The sequence below is a fragment of the Mytilus galloprovincialis genome, chromosome 5 (genome assembly GCF_965363235.1).
Source record: "Mytilus galloprovincialis chromosome 5, xbMytGall1.hap1.1, whole genome shotgun sequence".
Lineage (NCBI taxonomy): Eukaryota > Metazoa > Mollusca > Bivalvia > Mytilida > Mytilidae > Mytilus > Mytilus galloprovincialis.
Window position 1 is genome coordinate 69,960,127 of NC_134842.1, and position 22,691 is coordinate 69,982,817.

The window sequence follows — 22,691 nt, forward strand, 5'->3', positions numbered from 1 at the left end:
AATTCAGTATATGCCAGACTGTTTGTTGGTAGAGAGATGGTGATGCTAATTCAGTACATGCCAGACTGTTTTTGGTTGAACGAAGATAATGCTAATTCAGTAAATTCCAGACTGTTTGTTGGTTTAGAGATGATGATGCTAATTCAGTATATGCCAGACTATTTGTTGGTAGAGGGATGATAATGGTAATTCAGTATATGCCATACTGTTTGTTGGTGGAGAGATGAGGATGCTTATTCAGTATATGTCAGACTGTTTATTGGTTGAAAGATGATGATGCTAATTCAGTATTTGCCACTGTTGGTTGAAAGATGATGATGCTTATTTAGTATATGCCAGTCTGTTCATTTGTTGAAACAAAATGATGGTAATTCAGTATATGGCAGACTGTTTGTTGGTTGAGAGATGATGATGGTAATTCAGTATATGCCAGACTGTTTGTTGGTTGAAACATGATGATAGTAATTCAGTATATGCCAGACAGTCTGTTGGCTGAGAGATGATGATGCTTTTTCAGTATATGCCAGACTGTTTGTTGGTTGAGAGATGATGATGCTTATTCAGTATATGCCAGACTGTTGTTGGTTGAACGAAGATGATACTTATTCAGTAAATGCCAGACTGTTTGTTGGTTGAGAGATGATGATGCTAATTCAGTATATGCCAGACTGTTGTTGGTTGAACGAAGATGATGCTTATTCAGTAAGATGCTGATTTAATTAACTCTAAAACTGTCAGTTGGTTGAGACATTAGAGGCAGATTAGGTCTTCATCAGACTGTCTGTCAGTTGAGAGACGAGGAGCTGATTCAGTATTTACCAGGCTGTCTGTTGGTCGCGAGATGATGATGCTGATTCAGTTAACATAAGACTGTCTGTTGGTGGAGAGATGATATACTGGCTGTTGGTAGAGAATGATAGACTATCTGTTGGTGACGAGATGATGATGCTGATTCAGTTAACATAAGACTGGCTGTTGGTGGAGAGATGATGATGCAGATTCAGTTAACATAAGACTGGCTGTTGGTGGAGAGGTGATGATGCAGATTCAGTTAACATAAGACTGCCTGTCATGAAGAAAGATGTTATCTGGAGGCATAGATGTTGGTGACAAAACTTTATCCTGTGTAACTGTCTGTGTGAAGACAAATTGGAATTACATGAAGAAAGACATTATCTGGAGGCATACAGGTTGGTGAAAAAACTTTATCCTGTGAGACTGTCTGTGTGATAACAAATTGATATAACATGAAGAAAGACATTGCTTGCTGAACACTTGCTGGAGGTTTGTTTACCTGTTGTTGGTAACAAAAACATCCTGTTTGACTGTGTGCTGTAACAGCAAATTCAGCAAATTTTCAATTTATTGGCATAACTTGAGAACAACGAATGTGATGCCACTCAAATTTAAACCTGGTCTGTGTTAGGTGGTAATAAGCAATGTCTCACAAGTTTCTCTATATTTGATTAAGACCATTTTTATATGGCTGCACAAATAGGTGGCTGTAAAATGGTATTGCAATGTTGAATGAATCTCTATGAAATTGTTCTTCTCTATTCTTCCTTAATATCAAGTTCATTTCTAGAAGAAAAAGAAACACATACAAATTAATATATATATTCATATCCACTTCCTAACTAACTTAAGAATTTTAAGGATTAAGTGTGGAATCTGCTTACAATTTCATGCATGCATATATCACATAGCAAATAAAACACATACATGTATTTGCTTCTCTTGGACTTACAAGTTGAGAAAAAGAACGAAAAAATTGTTGAAAAACTGGAAATCCCCCCCCCTTTTTTTAAATGAATATAACCCCAAAACTTGGAATCCAAAATTAATTTAAAAAAAAAAGCTCATGTCAATAGATCTACAGAATTCACTCAAATTGGTCAAAGGTATACCATAATATGTTCCCTTAACAGGCTCATAAAAAATAAGTGCAAAATATCAATCGAGAAACCCAATGTCAAAGAAATTGCAGAAATGATGTCTTTCAAAAATAAAAATTTCTCCTAAATCCCAATCTTTTGCGCCAATATACTTTCGCACCATACACGTTCGCACCCTTCATGTTCGCGCCCGATTTGTATTTGTAGAAGATTTTAAGTGATTTGTGGTAACGAAATCCCTGACTTAATAATTTACCAGTACTTTTGCTTAGGATGCATAGCGTTCCTGAACAGGTCATGACTGGCAAATATGATTGTTTCCCCCAGCTACTTACATATTTGATCCATTTCAGTCCTTTCTCTATTTTTCTCTTCCTTTCCTTTTTCTCATTCATAATTTTAACTTTAACTTTATTCCAGTCAAATTTTATTGATTGGTGGCTTGACAAAAACTTCTGAATATCCACTTTGCCTGAAAACATTTGCATAATTTTTGTCATATAAAATTACTGGTTATTGGCAATTGAGTAATGTTATAATAGCTTTAGGTAAGTGTTGTGCATCTGTTAATTTGGTTTACAATTTTAATCGTTATTTTTCTTCCATAAAAGCATATATTTTATTAAACTCATGAGAAGTTTCCAAAATATCTCAGAGTATTATCGACTCTTGTTATACTGTCCCATAAAGACTCTTTGAATAATTCCATTATAGAAGGTGCACGACCTTAATAAGTTAATCTGAAAATTCTCTGTGAACTTTCAAAGATCTGGATTAAAAACAAAGATTGTACCAGTAATATGTAAATTAGTTCCAATGTCTAGAAAATAGAAGTCAAGAGCTTGCAAGCACTGACTGGTAAAGATTGCTTCAATTCAATTTATCAGTGAGAAGTAAAATTAATGTCGCATTGGTTGTACTTGATTAAACAACAATTCTAGACAATGCAAAGGAAGGCAACTCCAATTTTTAAAGATAGCTTTATCAATGATATAGTTTATTTTTCTAGAGCAGATAATAGATTCCTGTACCTTGCAAAAGTTATGTAATTTTCTTGAAAGTGTAACATCATTTTGTGCCTTAAATATCTGAGCATATATTACATTTATAAATTTCTGGAAATGTTCATGGACAGGGTGTATAGAATGTTATGATAAATGCACTATATTTTGTGTATCAAAGAGGTAGTGATAAGTCTTGGAAGATTTAGATATCAAGTCAGTCACATAAGGTTTTGATTGCATTTTATGCAATGTTTGTCTAAAAATTGTTCAAACAATTCTAAAATGGCAGTAGCAAAACTTCAATATGTGTGCAATCATTCTGTGTATTGTCATCAATCTTGATTGAAAAATATAGGAATTTTGTTAAAAAATTACTTAAAGTTCCCATGTCTGAAAAAAGATAATAAAAATCTCCCACAATTCCATAATACATTTAGCACCCAATAGGAAATGCACAACTTCAACATGTGTGAAATCTCTCAGTGAAGAATCTGGGTGGAAAACTGTTGAAGCAGTTAAATAAGGTATCCACTTTCCTGGTCACTTCAATAATCATTGTTGAAATTTGTTAGTACATTGTAATATCTCAAATCAAGATCTTTTAATGATCGAGGGGTTGTTGCATGAAGTATGACATTGTGAATATTATTGAAATATGACATACCAGGATATGGCTTTTCACACTTAAAAGTGATGTAATCTTTAAAATACTCCTGTACACATATTGTTTCTTCATCACTCCATCTTGAGTACTGACGTGCTAAAAGAATTAGAATGCATTTATTTTTTCAATAGAAAAGCAGGGATTTGCTCAAATATGATATTTCATTAGCACTCATTAGATTTATTAATCACTAGCACACATTCTATATTTCCTTCTTTGGTCTCTCGGGACTATTAAATATCGTTTTACTCAAAAATCTTGTAGGTCAGACATATATAAATAGATAGAAACTTGTGAATTAATTAAGACTTGAAGTTATTTATAATTTGTAACACAAAACAATAACATATGTTCCTTAAATAAGTGTTATCCTAATTCTTTCACAGATGTATAAAATAACTTATTCAAGTAATAATTTGTCATTATTTTTAAAGTAACCCTTAATCTTTATTCTCCTCTTAAATCTAATAAATTCTTCATTTTATGATACAAAATGCTGTAAAAATTCATGAAAACTGCAATTAATCCATGCTTCTATTGATATTTAAAATAACTCTATTAAAACAAAAATTACTTATATAAGTAACTAAGAAAAATTACTTGTTTAAGTAATGCCCCTGACTGAATATAGAATATTTAACACTTTTTATATGAAATATTGTGCAGCAAACAATATTTCAATGGGGACATTATTCATGTTACACTTACTGTTAGTTTTAAGTATGCAACACCTTTGTTATTAAAACATTCATAAGTGAATAAATTTATATAAAGTATAAGAAATGAGTCAAAATACTGATACCTTTTATAAAAAAATGCATTTTCATATAAAAAAGTTAGATGAAAAATTTCTATAAACATAAATGTTTCCACAGAGAACTTACCTTTTGAGAATCCACTATTACCAACTTTGACGTTATCTTCATCACTTTCTACTTCCTCAACATATTTTCTTTTAACTGTAGGTATCTATAAAATATTTAATTGGCACTTTTAAAATTTTGTCTAGAATCAACCCTTTTAGTCCTTAAACTTTGGAGTTAAAATATAACAAGTGAAACTGCGAGCTACTGCTCACTGATGATACCCCAACCACAAGTTGACAATATATATAATAGTGTAAAATATGCAAGTGTTAGCTATATAGGTAAACAGGAAGTTCTTGAGTGATGAATCTGAAAAAGCATCACACGGTATATAGCTGACTTACATAAACCCTGAAACCAAATTTCAGAAATTGTATTGTAGTTCTTGAGAAAAAACATGTACCAATTTTGTGTCAATAATGATTCATATGATTACTATATAGTTTCCTCTTGCTACTAAGTATTAGGGCATAAAAATTGGGATGAAAACATAAAAAAAAATAATGAGCAGCTGGCTAAAATATTTTTTTGGAAGCCCTGTTTCATAGTATTAATACACCTGCTGTAAACGCTTGAGATAATTCATTAACTGAGCATATCTGGCACATAATTGGTGGTGACATGCGTGTAAGAGAGTAATGTTAGTTCAAAACTTCATCGATTTATCTAAATAAAGGCAACAGTAGTATACCGCTGTTTCGAAATTCATAAATCGATAGAGAAAAAACTTTGCAGAAAGGATGGCAAAGACTACATACAACAAATTCAACGCTTGATCCATGTAACGAAAAATTCCACATAAATTCAGGAGAAGTGGTAAAATTGTAATCAAAATCAATGTTGAACATTATATTAAATTGAAGCTGATCCATTCTCATTTGTGTATATATCAAAATACCAATATGATGTCCTAATGTCCCCTTGTAAACAAAGCTAATTAGAAGAAAATATGCCTTATGCATGCATGCACACAAACTGACTGTTTACATTCTCGTTATTTCCTTTCTTTTCCAAGTAAATTATATATCTTTCAACTGCTTACATGAAAGGATAATAAATATTGTTTTATTAAATGACATGAGCAAATCAGCCCTAATACAGATAAATGCCTGTGCAATACTGATGACGTTCCACTGCCTTTATAAATCAAGAGTTCATATTGTTTTTTTTAACAAGGCCAATACTGAAAAAAATCTGCGTTGGCCCATGACGTAATACTTGGGGTTCACTTTCAGTTTCAATTGTCTTATGTCTAACTTAACTTAAGACTTATATTTATACATAAACACATTTTGTAATGTACTTCATAACTTTAAATCATAGAATAACAAGAATGTGTCCCAAGAACACAGATGCCATACTCGCACTAACATTTTCTATGTTCAGTGGAGTGTGAAATTGGGATAAAACTTTAACATTCAAATTAGAAAGATCATATCATAGGGAACATGTGTACTTAGTTTCAAGTTGATTGGACTTCAAATTCATCAAAAACTACCTTGACTAAAAACTTTAACCTGAAGCGGGACGAACAAACAGACAGACAAACGAACAGAGGAACGAAGGAACGAACAAACGAACAGACAGAGGAAAGGACCCACAGACCAGAAATCATAATGCCCCTCTACTATCGTAAGTGGGGCATAAAAAGTTTGGAAGTCTTAAAATGGAAATATTTCTCAGCCTTTTAAAGTACGACTTACAATTTTTGACATACTTTCATTTCCGTTGATAACTCACCATAATACACAGACTATCAAAGAGCATGAAAAGCTAAATTGTCTGATTTATTCTTCTTTGCTACTTAAAGGGGCTACGAGATATATAAAAAAATCTAAGTATGACTTTTTGTTTGTTCAATCATTAATGAAAGGGAAATAGGGAAATAATAATTTGCTTTTATTAGCTAAAATGGTTCAATTTTGTCAAATTAAGCTAATAAACATTGATAATACTTGCAAGTGAATAATTTGACCTCATTAAATTCATATTCATGTGAACTCCAATTTAACCCCGTAGAAAGTGATAGAATAGCGCATGCATTGTCCATGTACGGTTATTTAAAGGAAAAGAATGTCAACATTGAAAGTGAAAAAAAAGGTAAATAATTTGATTAACTGAATCGATCCAAAAAAAAATCATTCTTATAAAGGTAAAAGCGACCATAAACACACATTTTTAATCATTAATACAAAATTTAATAGACCTATAAACATTCAATTGCAGGAGTTGCTAAATCTATTTATATCTGTGTTTATGCTTACATCCCTTATACATGGTCATAGAAGGTGAACTCCATAGTTAATTAGATGGTGTCTTGGCTTAATTTCAGACGAAATGAAGCTACATCTTATTGAGACCATGTCCTGTTAATTGTTTATTTTATACTTTCAAATTGATAGTTTGGAAAAATGTTTTACATTGTTATATAATAAAATATGAGAATTTGACTCAAATCGGTGAACATGAATTTGTCAGCTAGTGCCCCTTTTATAATATTTGTGATATAAAATATAATAAGATATGAAATTCTGCATTTTCTATAGATTCTGGATCAGCTGTGTTGGCTCTCGACTCTTCCAAGTCTTGGTTCCAATACAGCTAACCTCGAATCTATAACAGATCAAATACAGAAACAGCAAGCTAATAACACTATATTATTAAAACATCATATGTTTCAATGCTATTTATTTATTTATTAGTTAGAAATATGGTCTATGGAGGAATATTCAGAAACTTTTTTTTTGTTCATTCGGAAATTTTTTTCTTCTTATCTGTATAATATATAGCATCCTGCAATTAAGAGCACCTCCATACGGGGTATTCAATATATTTAAAACATGGCAATAAAGAACTTTACACTGATTGCTTACTGAATTATATGCTATATGATAATAAAATATATAGTTGAAAATCTATATAGAAAAAAACCGAAATAGCTATCCATACGTATAATTTTTAAAGAATAATAATGATTCAAAACATGGACACATGTACCTCAGTCTTCCAAACATTCATCAATTCATTTAGAAATAATTAATGAGGCATTGCGAACTGGTCAACTTAGTATGATACAATGTACATTAATTAATGTTCCTTAAGACCGATCATCAATAGGTTTTACTCTCCTATCAGCAAGCGGGAGATTTCCCAATTTCGGCATTTAAGCAGGAGGGTTGGCAGGTATGTGCTCTATGTTCATCATATTAAGGCTCAGTGTAAAATATCGCCAAATTTAATGCATACCCATTTTTAAATGAGCATAGAGAATAACATGAAGAAATAATTTCTTAATTTAATTGTACTGTCAAATAGAAAACAATTTCCAGGCAGGTCTGAAACTTGCCATCCCATGGCACCTTAGCATTATAAAATACATGACCAAATGATTGATTTAATAAAATAATTTATTGCAAACAAGCCTCTCATAAGGCCAATTAAAATTAATTGATAGATTTTCATCCCTGCCCACCCTAATTTCTTTTTATTTGGAAAATTATGATTTCCAGATTTTGTTCATTTTGGTATTAGTGTAAGTGTTACTTGATTACTTGATCTGACATATTTCTAATGAGCATAACTTTCATTAAATTGCATAACTATAAAAAAAATAAAATATTACTTACAGCATCAATATAACTGAGCTCCCTTTCAAGTTTTCTTTTTCTTTCTTTCTTTTCATTCATTACTTTCACCTTTATAACGTCAACATTACAAGTTATATCAGGATATTTTGCCTTGAAATCGTCAATTTCAGTTGCATCTGAAACCCCAAAAAAAAATGAATTGTTTTGCTTTCATCTAAACTTAAGCAGTAAGAGCACACTGCATAAGTGAAATTGTTAAATAGGTGAAATCTACGTTGTCAAGTAATCTTCAGACTAAAGGACAACTTATTGTTGGATTACCGTCAAACTTGTCTGAAAATTTCATCACAGATAGATCATGATCGTCACATTTATCACTTTAACTCCCTTTCACTTTTGCTTTCACTGTTGAAGTTTTTGAGATAAAAGCCAAGGCCTTCTTTTGTCTTCTATGTTCTATTTTTAGTCATTGCAGCCCGATGATGTATGTTGGTTGATGAATCAAATCCTTCAAATACAATTTAAAAACAAAACACCATAAGGAACATCCAATAAAAGTTTGGAAGTTTTGAAAAAGTAATAGACTTGCAAAAAGAATGAAAAATCTAAACATTTAAAGGGCAATAAATAATTAAGGAGTCAATTGACAAATTTGGTCATTGAAACAATTTTGAAGATCTGACTTTGCTGAACCCTGTTAAATTTGCTCTAAATGCTTTACTTTTTTCAGATATATCGTTGTCTACAATAATTATAGTACGTCCCAATGATGGGATTTCTTTATGTGAAAACTGTTTGATTAAAGTTTCAAGATCATGTACAAATGACTTTAAATTTAGGGCTTTTCTAACCCAAATTTAGTTATCCTTTGAAATATATTCTAGATATTATCTTAACTTTTTGTAATGTAGGAATGGAAACTGCAGGAAGCAGTTTATATTGTCTATACACCTTACCTGGACTTGGCTTCTGTGCAGAATCTGTTATATAATCTTGAAAATATTGTCTAACTTTTTCAGTATCCATTTGCTTCCATATGTTTCTCTCTTTAAAGAAAGCAGAAGCAAATAATTAAGTAGTTAACAATGTCACAGTTGCTTCTTGAAACTAAAAACAGTTATGTGAACGGCTTTGAGATTATCTTTTTTTTTCAGTAAAAGATACCATGTTAATTATAACAAGGAGGTTATGTGAAAAGGAGAGGTGCTGAATGATAATTTTACACATAAAATGTTAACGACTTGTCATGCATAATAAAGTTACAAGTATTTTTTATATATAGATAAGACAGTTGTTTTTTTCATTTAGAAAGGTTTTACACTTGTCATTTTTGGCACCCTTTATAGATTCCTGTTCAGCGTGAGCCAGGACTGTATCTTGATCTATAATGGATTTTTACAAATTATGACTTGGATAAAGAGTTGTCTCATTGGCACACATACCACATCTTATTATAGCTATAAGTTTCCACTTAACAACAGACACGTTTTTTTCAAATGTCTATATAGACCTTATCATATGATTGAACCTTAAATAAATTTGTTTGAATGAGTTTTGCATGTGTAAATCTTTTAGGAAAGATTTATCATCACTTTCATCTAAAATAATGCTTAATATATCAGTCATGCTGCTCACGGGGAACCTTTCACTTTTGTTAGAATTTCATTTGTTATAATTAACTCCTTTAGCTAATTTTGGTCACTGCTATATCTAGTGCTTTTACGTTGGCCCTTTGTATCTTTTGTCTTTTTATCAGTTGTTGTTTGAGTCTAGCCCTTCTAAATCTGTTCTTATTTCGCAGTGGTGTCTTGCCTTTGGAACGGTGAGCTAAAAACAGTTTACATCACTCAGGAGTATAAAAAAAAATCACAAAATTAAAAGACTGATTAATACATTGTTTACTTACTATCTTCCATCAGCTTGTTTCTGGTCAGGCCTTCCAAATCTCTCCCATTTTTTTTATCATTTTCGTTTTTCATTATCTGCAGCTGAAATAGGCAACATATTTTGACAAAGTTATGAATGTAAAATAATAATAAAGATCTGTGCTATTAGGGCATAATACAGTCCTTTTAGCTTGTCTTTTTGTTTTTAATGAATTTTTTTCAACAATAAACTTACATTGGACCGTGAAATTGGGATAAAAACTCTAATTTGGCATTTTAATTAAAAAGATCATATCACAGGAAACATGTATACTAAGTTTCAAGTTGATCGGACTTCAACTTCATCAAAAACTACCTTGACCAAAAACTTTAACCTGAAGTTTGCACTATCATTTTCTATGTTCAGTGAACCATGAAATTGGGGTCAAAACACTAGTTTGGCATTAAAATAAGAAAGATCATATCATAGGGCACATGTGTACTGAGTTTCAAGTTGATTGGACTTCATCAACTTCATCAAAAACTAACTTGAACAAAAACTTAAACCTGAACAGACGGAAGGACGAACGGACGGAAGGATGAACGAACAAACGCAAGACCAGAAAACATAATGCCCCTCTTCTATCCTAGATGGGGCACAAAAATTTACAAACATTTACAAAATTTATGAAAATTGTTAAAAATTTACTATAAAGGGGAATAACTCCTTAAGGGGTCAATTGACCACTTTCGTCATGTTGACTTATTTGTAGCTCTTACTTTAATGCGAACAAGAGGCTGTCACAACGACAGCAAACCGGATTTATTAACATTTATTTATGTCCTGGCAATATCACAAGAACCATTACTGATGAATGGTGAAAGTGAAAATCGTCAATATCAAATTTGACCTCCATTTTGTCATCAGTATCAACATATTAAAATTTGAAAAGCTTAGATTGAATGGTTCATGAGTAAATGCAACAACCTGAATGGAAACGCCATTTTACGATCTTTCAAGAACCATAACTCCTGAACGGTAAAAGTCAAAATCGTCATTATTGAACTTGACCTCTATTTTGTCATCAGTAACAGCATATTAAAATTTCAAAAGCTTTGGTTGAATGGTTCATGAGAAAATGCACAGACACGACAGGAAACTCCATTTTTCAATCTTTCAAGAACCATAACTCCTGAACGGTAAAAGTCAAAATCGTCATTATTGAACTTGACCTCCATTTTGTCATCAGTAACAGCATATTAAAATTTCGGAAGCTTTGGTAGAACAGTTCATGCATAAATGCACGGACACGACTGGAAACTCCATTTTTCAATCTTTCAAGAACCATAACTCCTGAATGGTAAAAGTCAAATTCGTCATTATTGAACTTGACCTCCATTCTTTCATTAGTAACAACATATTAAAATTTGGGAAGCTTTGGTAGAACAGTTCATGCGTAAATGCACGGACAACTCCATTTTTCAATCTTTCAAGAACCATAACTCCTGAACAGTAAAAGTCAAAATCGCCATTATTGAACTTGACCTTCGTATAGTTGTCAGGAATAACATATTAAAATTTTAAAAGCTTTGGTTGAACGGTTCATGAGTTAATGCACGGACAACATTTGATTGCCGCCCGGCCGCCCGCCCGGCCGCCCGCCCGCCCGCCCGGCCGCCCGCCCTACATCCCCAAATCAATAACCGACCTTTTTGTCACAAAAATCCGGTTAAAAATGGTTAAAAATTGACTATAAAGGGCAATAACTCCTAAAGGGGTCAACTGACCATTTCGGTCGTGTTGACTTATTTGTAAATCTTACTTTGCTGAACATTATTGCTGTTTACAGTATATCTCTATCTATAATAATATTCAAGATAATAACCAAAAACAGTAAAATTTCCTTTAAATTACCAATTTAGGGGCAGCAACCCAACAACGGGTTGTCCGATTCATCTGAAAATTTCAGGACAGATAGATCTTGACCTGATAAACAATTTTACCCCCATGTCAGATTTGTTCTAAATGCTTTAGTTTTTGAGTCTAAGCCAAAAACTGCATTTTACCCCATGTTCTATTTTTTAGCCATGGCGGCCATCTTGGCTGGCCGGGTCACCGAACACATTTTTTAAACTAGATACCCTAATAATGATTGTGGTCAAGTTTAGTTAAATTTGGCCCAGTTGTTTTAGAGGAGATGATTTTTGTAAAAGTTAACGACGCCGGACGACGGATAAACGCTGGACGCCAAGTGAAGGGAAAAGCTCACTTGGCCCTTTGGGCCAGGTGAGCTAAAAACAGTAATATTTCCATAAAATTACCAATTCAGGGGCAGCAACCCAACAACGGGTTGTCTGATTCATCTGAAAATTTCAGGGCAGATAGATCTTGACCTGATGAACTATTTACTCCTGTTAGATTTGATCTAAATGCTTTGGTTTTTGAGTTATAAACCAAAAACTGCATTTTACCCCTATGTTCTATTTTAAGCCATGGCGGCCAGCTTGGTTGGTTGGCCAAGTCATCGGACACATTTTTTAAACTAGATACCCCAATGATGATTGTGGACAAGTTTGGATTAATTTGGCCCAGTAGTTTCAGAGGAGAAGATTTTTGTAAAAGATTACTAAGATTTACGAACTAGAGGCTCTAAAGAGCCTGTGTCGCTCACCGAAGTATATGTGAGTATTTAAGAAAGGAAGCAGATGGATTCATGACAAAATTGTGTTTTGGTGATGGTGATGTGTTTGTACATCTTACTTTACTGAACATTCTTGCAATTTACAATGATCTCTATCTATAATGAACTTGGCCCAGTAGTTTCAGTGGAAAATGTTAGTAAAAAATTTACAAATTTAATGAAAATTGTTAAAAATTGACTATAAAGGACAATAACTCCTTAGGGGGTCAATTGACCATTTCGGTCATGTTCACCTATTTGTAAATCTTACTTTGCTGAACATTATTGCTGTTTACAGTTTATCTCTATCTATAATAATATTCAAGATAATAACCAAAAACAGCAAAATTTCCTTAAAATTACCAATTCAGGGGCAGCAACCCGTTATTCATCTGAAAATTTCAGGGCAATTAAATCTTGACCTGATAAACAATTTTACCCCCCCCCCCCCCATGTCAGATTCGCTCTAAATGCTTTGTTTTTTGAATTATAAGCCAAAAACTGCATTTTACCCCTACGTTCTATTTTTAACTGTGGTGGCCATCTTGGTTAGATGGCCGGGTCACGTGACACATTTTTTAAACTAGAAACCCCAAAGATGATTGTTGTCAAGTCTGGATTAATTTGGCCCAGTAGTTTCAGAGGAGAAGATTTTTGTAAAAATTACTAAGATTTACCAAAAATGGTTAAAAATTGACTATAAAGGGCAATAACTCCTAAGGGGTTAACTGACCATTTCGGTCACGTTGACTTATTTGTAAATCTTACTTTGCTGAACATTATTGCTGTTTACAGTTTATCTCTATCTATAATAATATTCAAGATAATAACCAACAAGAATGTGTCCAAAGTACATGGATGCCCCACTCGCACTATCCTTTACCATGTTCCATGGACCATGAAATTGGGTAATAATCTAATTTAGCATTAAAATTAGAAAGATTATACTATAGGGAACATATGTACTAAGTTTCAAGTTGATTGGACTTCAATTTTATCAAAAACTACCTTGACCAAAAACTTTAACCTGAAACTCCCACTTTCATTTTTTATGTTTAGTGGACCGTGAAATTGGGGTCAAAAGTCTAATTTGGCTTAAAATTAGAAAGATCATATCATAAGCAACAAGTGTACTAAGTTTCAAGTTGATTGGACTTCAGCTTCATCAAAAACTCCCTTGACCAAAAACTTTAACCTAAAACTCCCACTTTCATTTTCTATGTTCAGTGGACCGTGAAATTGGAGTCAAAAGTCTAATTTGGCTTAAAATTAGAAAGATCACATCATAAGCAACAAGTGTACTAAGTTTCAAGTTGATTGGACTTCAGCTTCATCAAAAACTTTAACCTGAAACTCCCACTTTCATTTTGCTATGTTCAGTGGACCGTGAAATTGGAGTCAAAAGTCTATTTGGCTTTCAAATTGATTGGACTTCAGCTTCATCAAAAACTACCTTGACCAAAAACTTTAACCTGAAACTCCCACTTTCATTTTCTATGTTCAGTGGACTGTGAAATTGGGGTCAAAAGTCTAATTTGGCTTTAAAATAAAAAAGATCATATCATAAGCAACAAGTGTACTAAGTTTCAAGTTGATTGGACTTCAGCTTCATCGAAAACTACCTTGACCAAAAACTTTAACCTGAATGGACGAACGGACGCACAAACGGACGGAGCCACAGACCAGAAAACATAATGCCCCTCTACTATCGTAGGTGGGGCATAAAAACAGCCAAATTTCCTTAAAATTACCAATTCAGGGGCAGCAACCCAACAACAGGTTGCCCTATGTTCTATTTTTAGCCATGGCGGCCATCTTGGTTGGTTGGCTGGGTCAGCGGACACATTTTTTTAACTAGATACCCTAATGATGATTGTGGCTAAGTTTGGTTTAATTTGGCCCAGTTGTTTCAGAGGAGAAGATTTTTGTAAAAGTTAACGACGACAGACGACGGACCACAACAGATGACGACAGACACCGGACGCAAACTGATGGGAAAAGCTCACTTGGCCCTTTGGGCCAGGAGAGCTAAAAAGGGCATAAAATATCCAACATAATGATTTCTTGTAAGCTTATAACTAATATGGTCTCATTGAGATCATAAATAGAATAGGTATTGATATGAAAGAGTATGATTAATTTGTCACTAGTTAAATATAAAATAAATATAATTGACCCACAACTAATTAAAATACTCACTAGTTTTGTTCTTCTTGCTTCTCCATCTTTTAAAAGGATGTCTTCATTCAGTTCTATCAGAGGAATCTTTTCACCTTTTTTTTAAATAGTAAGAATGAGATAAACATGACAATAAATGGTATGTAAACCTAACATGTAAAATAGCTTTTTTACTTTGTTAAAGTGTTCTTTGAGCTTGATACATTTAATATCCTTTTTAGAATTGTATATGCACTGAATATAATCGGGCATAATATTGTGGATTTCTTGTTACAATACATTTTTAGATTTAATCATCCCAGTGTGTGTTTGAAGTTTTCTTTGTTTGTTAAAATAATAATAAACAAACATTTCTATAACATTCAATCAAGTCAAACCACTGTGCAGGCCAGCTCATTCTGTTAATTCTGTTCCAAGGTACAAACTCTTCGGTGGACTATGCACAATGGACAGGGACAGTGTCATCTGTGGTGACTGTAAATTTTGATAAATTTTGTCATGATCAATACCAGGTTTTAAAATATGATTTTAAATGAATACTTTATTTCCAGCATGTCTGGTGGTCAATTGGCAACTTCATTTCAGAAGCTACTTTGAGGGCTGCGCCTCCCTGGAGGAGGGAAGAATCTCAGAAAAAAAATCAAATAGCCTTGCAAGGCGTCATAATTATTTGGACTTGGATTATAATGTATTCCCTATTTGATTTAATCTTCATATCCATTTTTAATTATTTCGATTCTGATTAGGACAATAAAGGTAATTTGTATGTCAACAAGTATAAGTGCAAAGCGTTTGTGTAGGCTCTTGTATGACCCACCTCCCTTTTTTGGCAAACGGCTGGCACTGTGGTTTTTCAGAGGGAGAACAGCCAGCATGAAAGGTTGTCGTATCTAGGTCAAATATGTCAATTTCAGAATGCAACCCATTAGTCATAATGAATGGAATTAGTAACATCATGTGCACCATTTAAGAGTTTGGAAGTGTTTTAAGTTAATGAAATATATTAAGTGCATGACAATTTGATAAAATTCACAATTCTACAGTAGTCAATATACCCATGTGCAACAATTTAAAAAAAAAATCTAGAGCATATGTTTGTTCACAAAGCAAAAGAAACACCTCATACTAAAATTTAAAACAAGAATGTGTCCAAAGAACACAAATACCCCATCCGCACTATCATTTTCTATGTTCAGTGGACCTTGAAAATGGGATAAAATCTCTAATTTGGCATTAAAATAAGAATGATCATATCATAGGAAACATGTTAAATAAGTTTCAAGTTGATTGGACTTCAACTACCTTGACCAAAAACTTTATAACCTGAAATGGGATGATTCGATGGGTGAACGAAAGCAGACCAGAAAACATAATGCCCATAAATGGGACATAAAAATAGCAAATCTCCGATACAAGTGTATATTTTTACATTAACAATGTAATTAATGAGTTTTAAATTTGCTCTACCTTTGGCCTTCAGAATTTTGCTCTTTTGATCAAACCATCATGCAATTTAACACCACCTTAAAATGACTTCAAAATTTCCACTAGTTATATCAATTTCTCAGTAAATCTTCTGAATATTTCGTCTGCAAACTTTGGCTAAATTCTTCTGTTCAAACATGTGTGAACATTGAAAACAAGTTTTGTGCTCTATTGCACATGTCTGGGTTATTATAAGCATAATAGTCCCAGCACATGTTTACTGAATTATTTTGAATGCCCCCTCTGACGTGATTCTAAATATACAAAACTCTAAACATAAATACAGAATGTTGTTTAAATTCATTTTCTTACTTTGTTTTTACTTTTTAAAACAGGACAATTTAAAAATCTGAGTTGTTCCTTTTAATGTAAAAACAAAACGGTTAAGTCTTGGAAGGGAGTCAATGGTAAAAGTCTACAGATTGCCTGACAGCACTTGTATCCCAAAAACCTTTTACTACTTATCATAAGGTAAAACTAAACTTACTCTCATTCTCTGAATTGTCTTTTGATCCATCAACTTCTGGTTCTGTAAGTTTTTTGTTTTTAACTGGTTGCTTCTGAAATATGTACAGTAGCAATAAGGATGAACGAGTGAAATTGTGAGCAGTACCCCATAACCACTGAAATCCTTGTAATGTAGCTCCTGAGAAAGAAGCGACAAAAAACATTCATGTGACAACTGACGGATGGACCACATCATATTTTAACACATGGTATTGCCACATTGATTATGATACATATATTCAAAGAGCATATTGTTCTGAGGTTGATTTATATTTAACATGAATATCACATGATATCATGTGGCTTTATATACAACATTAATACCATGTGATGAAAGTTTATATCACATTGTGCTCATAACTGAATACTATGTTTCTACTCCTTTCTCATACTACTCACATGGTGTGGAGAACATTAATATCACATGATTCCTATATTAAAATCATGTTGGAAATTAATTGTCTGGCTTAAATTCAATTATTCAAAAAAAATAAGACATTTAAGGCTTTAGAATGATTCAATTATTAATATGATGCAATCAATTAGGCAGTTAGTACCTGAGTAACAGAAGTGGAGGCAAAGTATTGAAATAGCTCACTAAATATTACAATGTTGGTGTCTTATGCTTTGCAAGACCATATATACAGCAATTATACTTACAATATCAACTAGGTCATAATCATCAAGCTCCAACTTTCTTTTACATCCTTTGTTCTTGTTCAAAACTGAATCTGAATTAAGCTCTTCGTCTGGATGTGGTTCAATGTGATATTCTAAGTCAGTATTATCTTTAAAAAAAATAAAGCATAAGGTGAATTGATATTATCATGTACACTAAATAAACTGTTGACACAAAGATATGTTTCACATATGTAACGTCTGACAAAATGGGCCAAAAGCCCTTAAATGTTATTTTGACTTTGATGTTGCAAAGTTAACATCGACAAACTGAAGCACCTTCAAAATATTCATTCTTTTTCTAAAAACAATATTACTTTATTGAAGAAGCTATTAACATAACAATGTGTTTAATAAACTGTATCATTTCAAGCCTTAAGTCATACCCATGCACTCTCCTTGTTTCATTGAAAGTCTTTATTCAAATGTTAGACTACAGTTCTTCCTTTATTTTATCATTATTCACTATATATTCAACTCTATAACTTTTTTGTAGTACTTTTTGTTAATCAATTCTTAGAATGTATCAATGATCATTCTGTCATATTGACATGAGGATAATTATTATAATGTAGTAATTTAATTTTGGATGTAACACATCTTCTGATTGGCTAACATTGTTTTGTTTATCAGCTCATAGACATAATTTAGTCATGTGACAGTGACAGTGATGTCATCAACTTTTTTCATGGTATAAGGTTTAAACTGGAATTTAAAATTAAATCATAAGGAATAACTATAATATATTTTGTTTCTATTCGCTACCAGGGTTATTCAGTATGCACCACATTTTTTATGTTATTTCAAATTTCAAATAAAAAGAAAATTATTACAGTTATTCCTGAAATAAAATAATCAAACATTCAAAGAAATTAAAGATTAAAAAAAAAATAATAATTTCAAAATACTTTTTTAATAGTTTAAGATAAAATATAAAACAATGAGATATTCTGATAAGCGTTTATATTCAATAGGTAATAAGATTTAATCTGTTTACAAAGATAAACCATTAATTCAAAGAGTATATTGTGAAAGGTGACAAAAAAGGGGAAATAACTCAAGTTTATTGTCAAACAATTTTGAAATAGACAAGTTATTTATGACCTTGAGTTACAGTAATTGGTGTTAATTAACAGTGTGTTTGACGTCAAAGCTGTCAAGTACAGTGATACACTTAAATTGTCACTTAACTTGACAGTTCATACTGTGCTTAAGGTATTTTGTCATATATATCTACAGGCACTCATGAAATAAAGGGTAAGGAAAATTACATATAAAAAAATCATGAAGTTCTACCTGACTCTGAAACATGTTCAACCAAACTTTGAGGAATATCTAAGGAGGTATTGTTACTGTTTATACTGTCCACAGCTTCAGCTGAAAAATTAAAATATTACAACAATTTTAAAATAATTGTAACAGGTTGCTGTTTCCAAATCTCCCAAACAATGCTCCAATAATTTGTCATTATCCCATGGTTGCCTGTTATTGGGAAAAGTCCATTAAAAGTTGGTTATTATAGCTGACTATGCGGTATGGGCTTTGTTCATTGTTGAAGGCCGTAAGGTGACCTATAGTTGTTAATGTCTGTGTCATTTTGGTCTTGTGTGGATAGTTGTCTCATTGGCAATCATACCAAATCTTCTTTTTTATATTGGTCTAGTAAATTGATATGATTAAGTGACGAATAGTGATTGCTCGTATGGCATTCACTTCTTCAAATGATGAACAGGAATTTAAATGGCTAAGGGTGGGGATCTTGACTGTTTACAAGGTTTCAACTAGAGGCTCCATTAGGAACCTGTATCATATATAAATACACATAGATAAAGACTTGTAGACAGAAATGTACCAATGACATGACAGATTCTATGACCTGTGAGCCAAGGTTATTAAACTAAGGTTTCAACTTCCTCAGGCAAAGTTGAACTTAGATAGATTTGGCTTTTATTTCGTATTTCAAATGTTTGGCTTTGTGCCTTCCTGATGAAGGTAAATCCAGAAAAGCGCACTTTGGATGCATAAAAATTAATAAACATGTTGTTTTCAATTTTTTAGTATACTCCCGTCCATCAGAGTTTGAATACAAAAATCAAAGGAGAATTACAGAAAAATCTTACCTGTATAAATTTTACAGGGACTTGAACTGGTGTCTTGATGCTGTCTGAGGGCAAGTGCTGAAAATATTCAATACCATGTCTTAAATTCATCTGTGGAATTTAATTATGATAATAAAAAGAGACATCATCATAATCATAATTCTGTTCTGTAATTGAAAACAAAAAGATACCAACTTTAAACCAAAGTCCAAGGGACAATGATGTAAAATTCAAATGTCACCATATGGCCTTCAACAATAAACAAATCCATGTATAGTTAACTATAAAAGGCCTGTTGCATGGCATGCAAAAATATGAAATCATATAAAACAAGATGAAAATCATAACAGATACTTATAATATATTTGAGGCCTTATTTGTTTTAATATTGCTATGTATGCTTCGATTCCATTCAGTGGTTCTCTTAAAGGAGACATTTGTATTTATTTCCCATAGGGTCCTATGTTAAACTGTCCCTAACTGGTGGCCATCTTGGTTGATGGATCCGCTACATGGAAACAACACTTAGTCAGCACCTCATAAGAAACATTCATGCTATGTTTGGTTTATTCCATTAAGTGGTTCTCTAAAAGAAGACATTTGTATGTATTACTATTTCCCATAGGGTCCTATGTTAAACTGTCACCAACTGGCGGCCCTCTTGGATGATGGATCGGCTACATAGTAACAACACTTAGTCAGCACCTCATAAGAAACATTCATGCTATGTTTGGTTTCATTCTATTTAGTGGTTCTCTAAAAGAAGACATTTGTATGCATTTCCCATAGGGTCCTATGTTAAACTAAGTCCCCCACTGGCGGCCATCTTGGATGATGGATCAGCTACAAAGTAACAACACTTGGTCAGCACCTCATTTGGAACATTCATGCCATATTTGGTTCCATTTCACTCAGTGGTTCTCTAAAAGAAGTTCAAAATTATAACCGATTGTTGGTTGGTTGCTGTCAACCAATAGTAATAGATAATAGGTTAATAATTTCAACTGATTATCCAACACTACATAATAGGCCTTACCGAACATACTCTTTAAATCTAAATTCTTTGTCAAGTTCTGGAACATTTTTGATTAGCTTCATCGTAGGGATGAAATTTTTATTTCTTTATCCTTTTTTTTCCAATCTGTTGTAGAACTTTGGAATAATAAGATTTTATACCTTTGATTAATGCTCAGTATTAATTAACAGGTATAACTGTTTAATTTAAAAAAAAGAAATGAGATATTATAATTTAAGACAAAATATTTTACCATTATCTATGTCTTTTAGGTGTTTGCCAACTTTCACAATCTCCATAACAGCTAAAGGAGCTTGGTAGGTTTGTTTGTTCATTTCCTCGGAATGACCCATATGTGTGTAAAAATATTGGCGCTCATTCTCTGGTATGTCCTTTGCAGCCATTTCAGTGCTGGTAAAATGTCTAATTAAGGTGGCATTGATCTTCTTTGCCTCATCTTCTCTTATACCAGCATCACTTGCAACACGTTGCATAGCTGTGTAGCCGTTTACATATTCCAAGGAATTTTGAGTGTTAGCAAACACATACATGTTATTGGACAAAACTTCACCTTGCTGTCTAAGGTCATCATCATCTAATAAAACAGTTGCCGCCATTGTTTCTGGAGTGAACAAAACTGGTACCAGTTTATTCATCCCTTTGCCAGCCTCGTAAGCAATCTTCAATTCTTGTTGTAGCACATATGGATCATTCCTCCATTTTTTATTTACCCAATTGTCTTCAACAGCATCTTTGAATTCTGATCTTAGAAGTCTGCATGCTTCTCCACCACGCCGTCCATTAAACATTGTCAAGCGACATACCACAAGATTCCTCAACTTAACGAAGTCTGACCGTGTCCAGATTTTATATTCATTGTACATTTCTACTATTTTTTTAATGCTTTCAATGGTGTATTGTCTGATGGTAAACAATAAATCCTCATCTGGAATTCGATGTGGTTTCCTTAAATTAACCTGACGATTTTTTCTTATATTGAATAAAGCATCAGAAAAATATAAATTTTTGGTGGTTTCAAAAATATGCAAAAATTTTGTGACCTCCTCTGCTTTATCATCTGCAAATTTACTGAGATGTTCGGCCCTCAAAATCTCTGCTGACTTTTTTAAAACATAGTATAATGCATATTTTAGTCCATGTTTTAACTTGAAAGATGTCTCCCCATATTGATCACCTACTTCCGTATATTTACATACTGCCTCTTGCAGATCTTTGAAAAATATTCTATTAAACATATCAGCAGCAGTGTTTAAAAGTAAAGGATGATCCTTCTTGACTTCTTCTTTGAAAAAGTTGTATGCGTGAGCTAACCTCCTCATGTCATTCATCACACTCTTTCTGACTTGGGATAATTGGTCTACTTTTGTCCTATTTTTTGCCCACAGTATACTTCCAACTTTTTTTACCAAATTATCAGATTTACAGATTTTACCAATGTCATCTTTGGTGAATTTTGTCAAGATGTTTTTGACAAAACTTTCAGATACATCATTATCTTTGATAAAAAATTGCGCTGGAATGGCATTTATCTGTTTTGATGATCCTCCCTGGCATGTAGCTCTGTGTCTTGACATAGCTTTTTTGGTTAATATGGCATTGCAGTTATCACACATAACCTGCACAGAATCCTTTTGAGAAATTCTTTCCCTTTCAAGGACTGCATGACTATCTTTGCCAAGTTTTTCAATGTTGTTTAAATGAATTCCCTCTTTCTTAAATTGTGAAAACATTTTATTTTTTGTTCTTGGGGAAAACTTTAGGGCTGCCTTCACTCTGTCTTCTTCTTTATGTACCAGCTGTATGTGCCTACTAAGCTGTAGGCAATATTTGTCGCAAAATATGCAATACCGTGCTGGTTTAGTATTAGATTGGTTGTTTACAGTTGAGGTGTCCTTGCTGTTTTTCTTATTACATAAAGTTGTTGATGCAGCTGCCTTTTTTCCTTTCTTTATTTCTGAAATTGGAGACAAGATACATAAATAATCGTTCTGTTCTAAATAGGCAGAACCTCTGATTACAGAACCTCCTATTTTATAGCAAATGCACTAAAACAAGTATATAATTAGGATCAGTCAGGGATAATTCCAGGTGTTTTCAAAAGGGTCACTTGAACTTTAAATTGGGAATTTTTATCCCCTTTGGGAAT

The 22,691-nt window shown here is 32.8% G+C and overlaps 1 protein-coding gene across 1 annotated transcript in view; it reads right to left on the reverse strand.

The window, feature by feature from the left end:
- Window positions 1-2,656: 2,656 nt before the first annotated feature.
- LOC143074128 (uncharacterized) overlaps window positions 2,657-22,691 on the reverse strand; it is an 85,081-nt gene continuing 65,046 nt past the window's right edge. The window contains exons 25-36 of the mRNA XM_076249674.1: window positions 20,778-22,499; window positions 19,531-19,587; window positions 18,707-18,787; window positions 17,393-17,520; window positions 16,713-16,785; window positions 14,762-14,835; window positions 9,923-10,004; window positions 8,973-9,062; window positions 8,056-8,192; window positions 4,448-4,532; window positions 3,564-3,659; window positions 2,657-2,664 (exon numbers count right to left, since the gene is read on the reverse strand). Coding sequence (XP_076105789.1) covers window positions 2,657-2,664; window positions 3,564-3,659; window positions 4,448-4,532; window positions 8,056-8,192; window positions 8,973-9,062; window positions 9,923-10,004; window positions 14,762-14,835; window positions 16,713-16,785; window positions 17,393-17,520; window positions 18,707-18,787; window positions 19,531-19,587; window positions 20,778-22,499 — 2,633 coding nt within the window. The remainder of the gene's footprint in view (window positions 2,665-3,563; window positions 3,660-4,447; window positions 4,533-8,055; window positions 8,193-8,972; window positions 9,063-9,922; window positions 10,005-14,761; window positions 14,836-16,712; window positions 16,786-17,392; window positions 17,521-18,706; window positions 18,788-19,530; window positions 19,588-20,777; window positions 22,500-22,691) is intronic.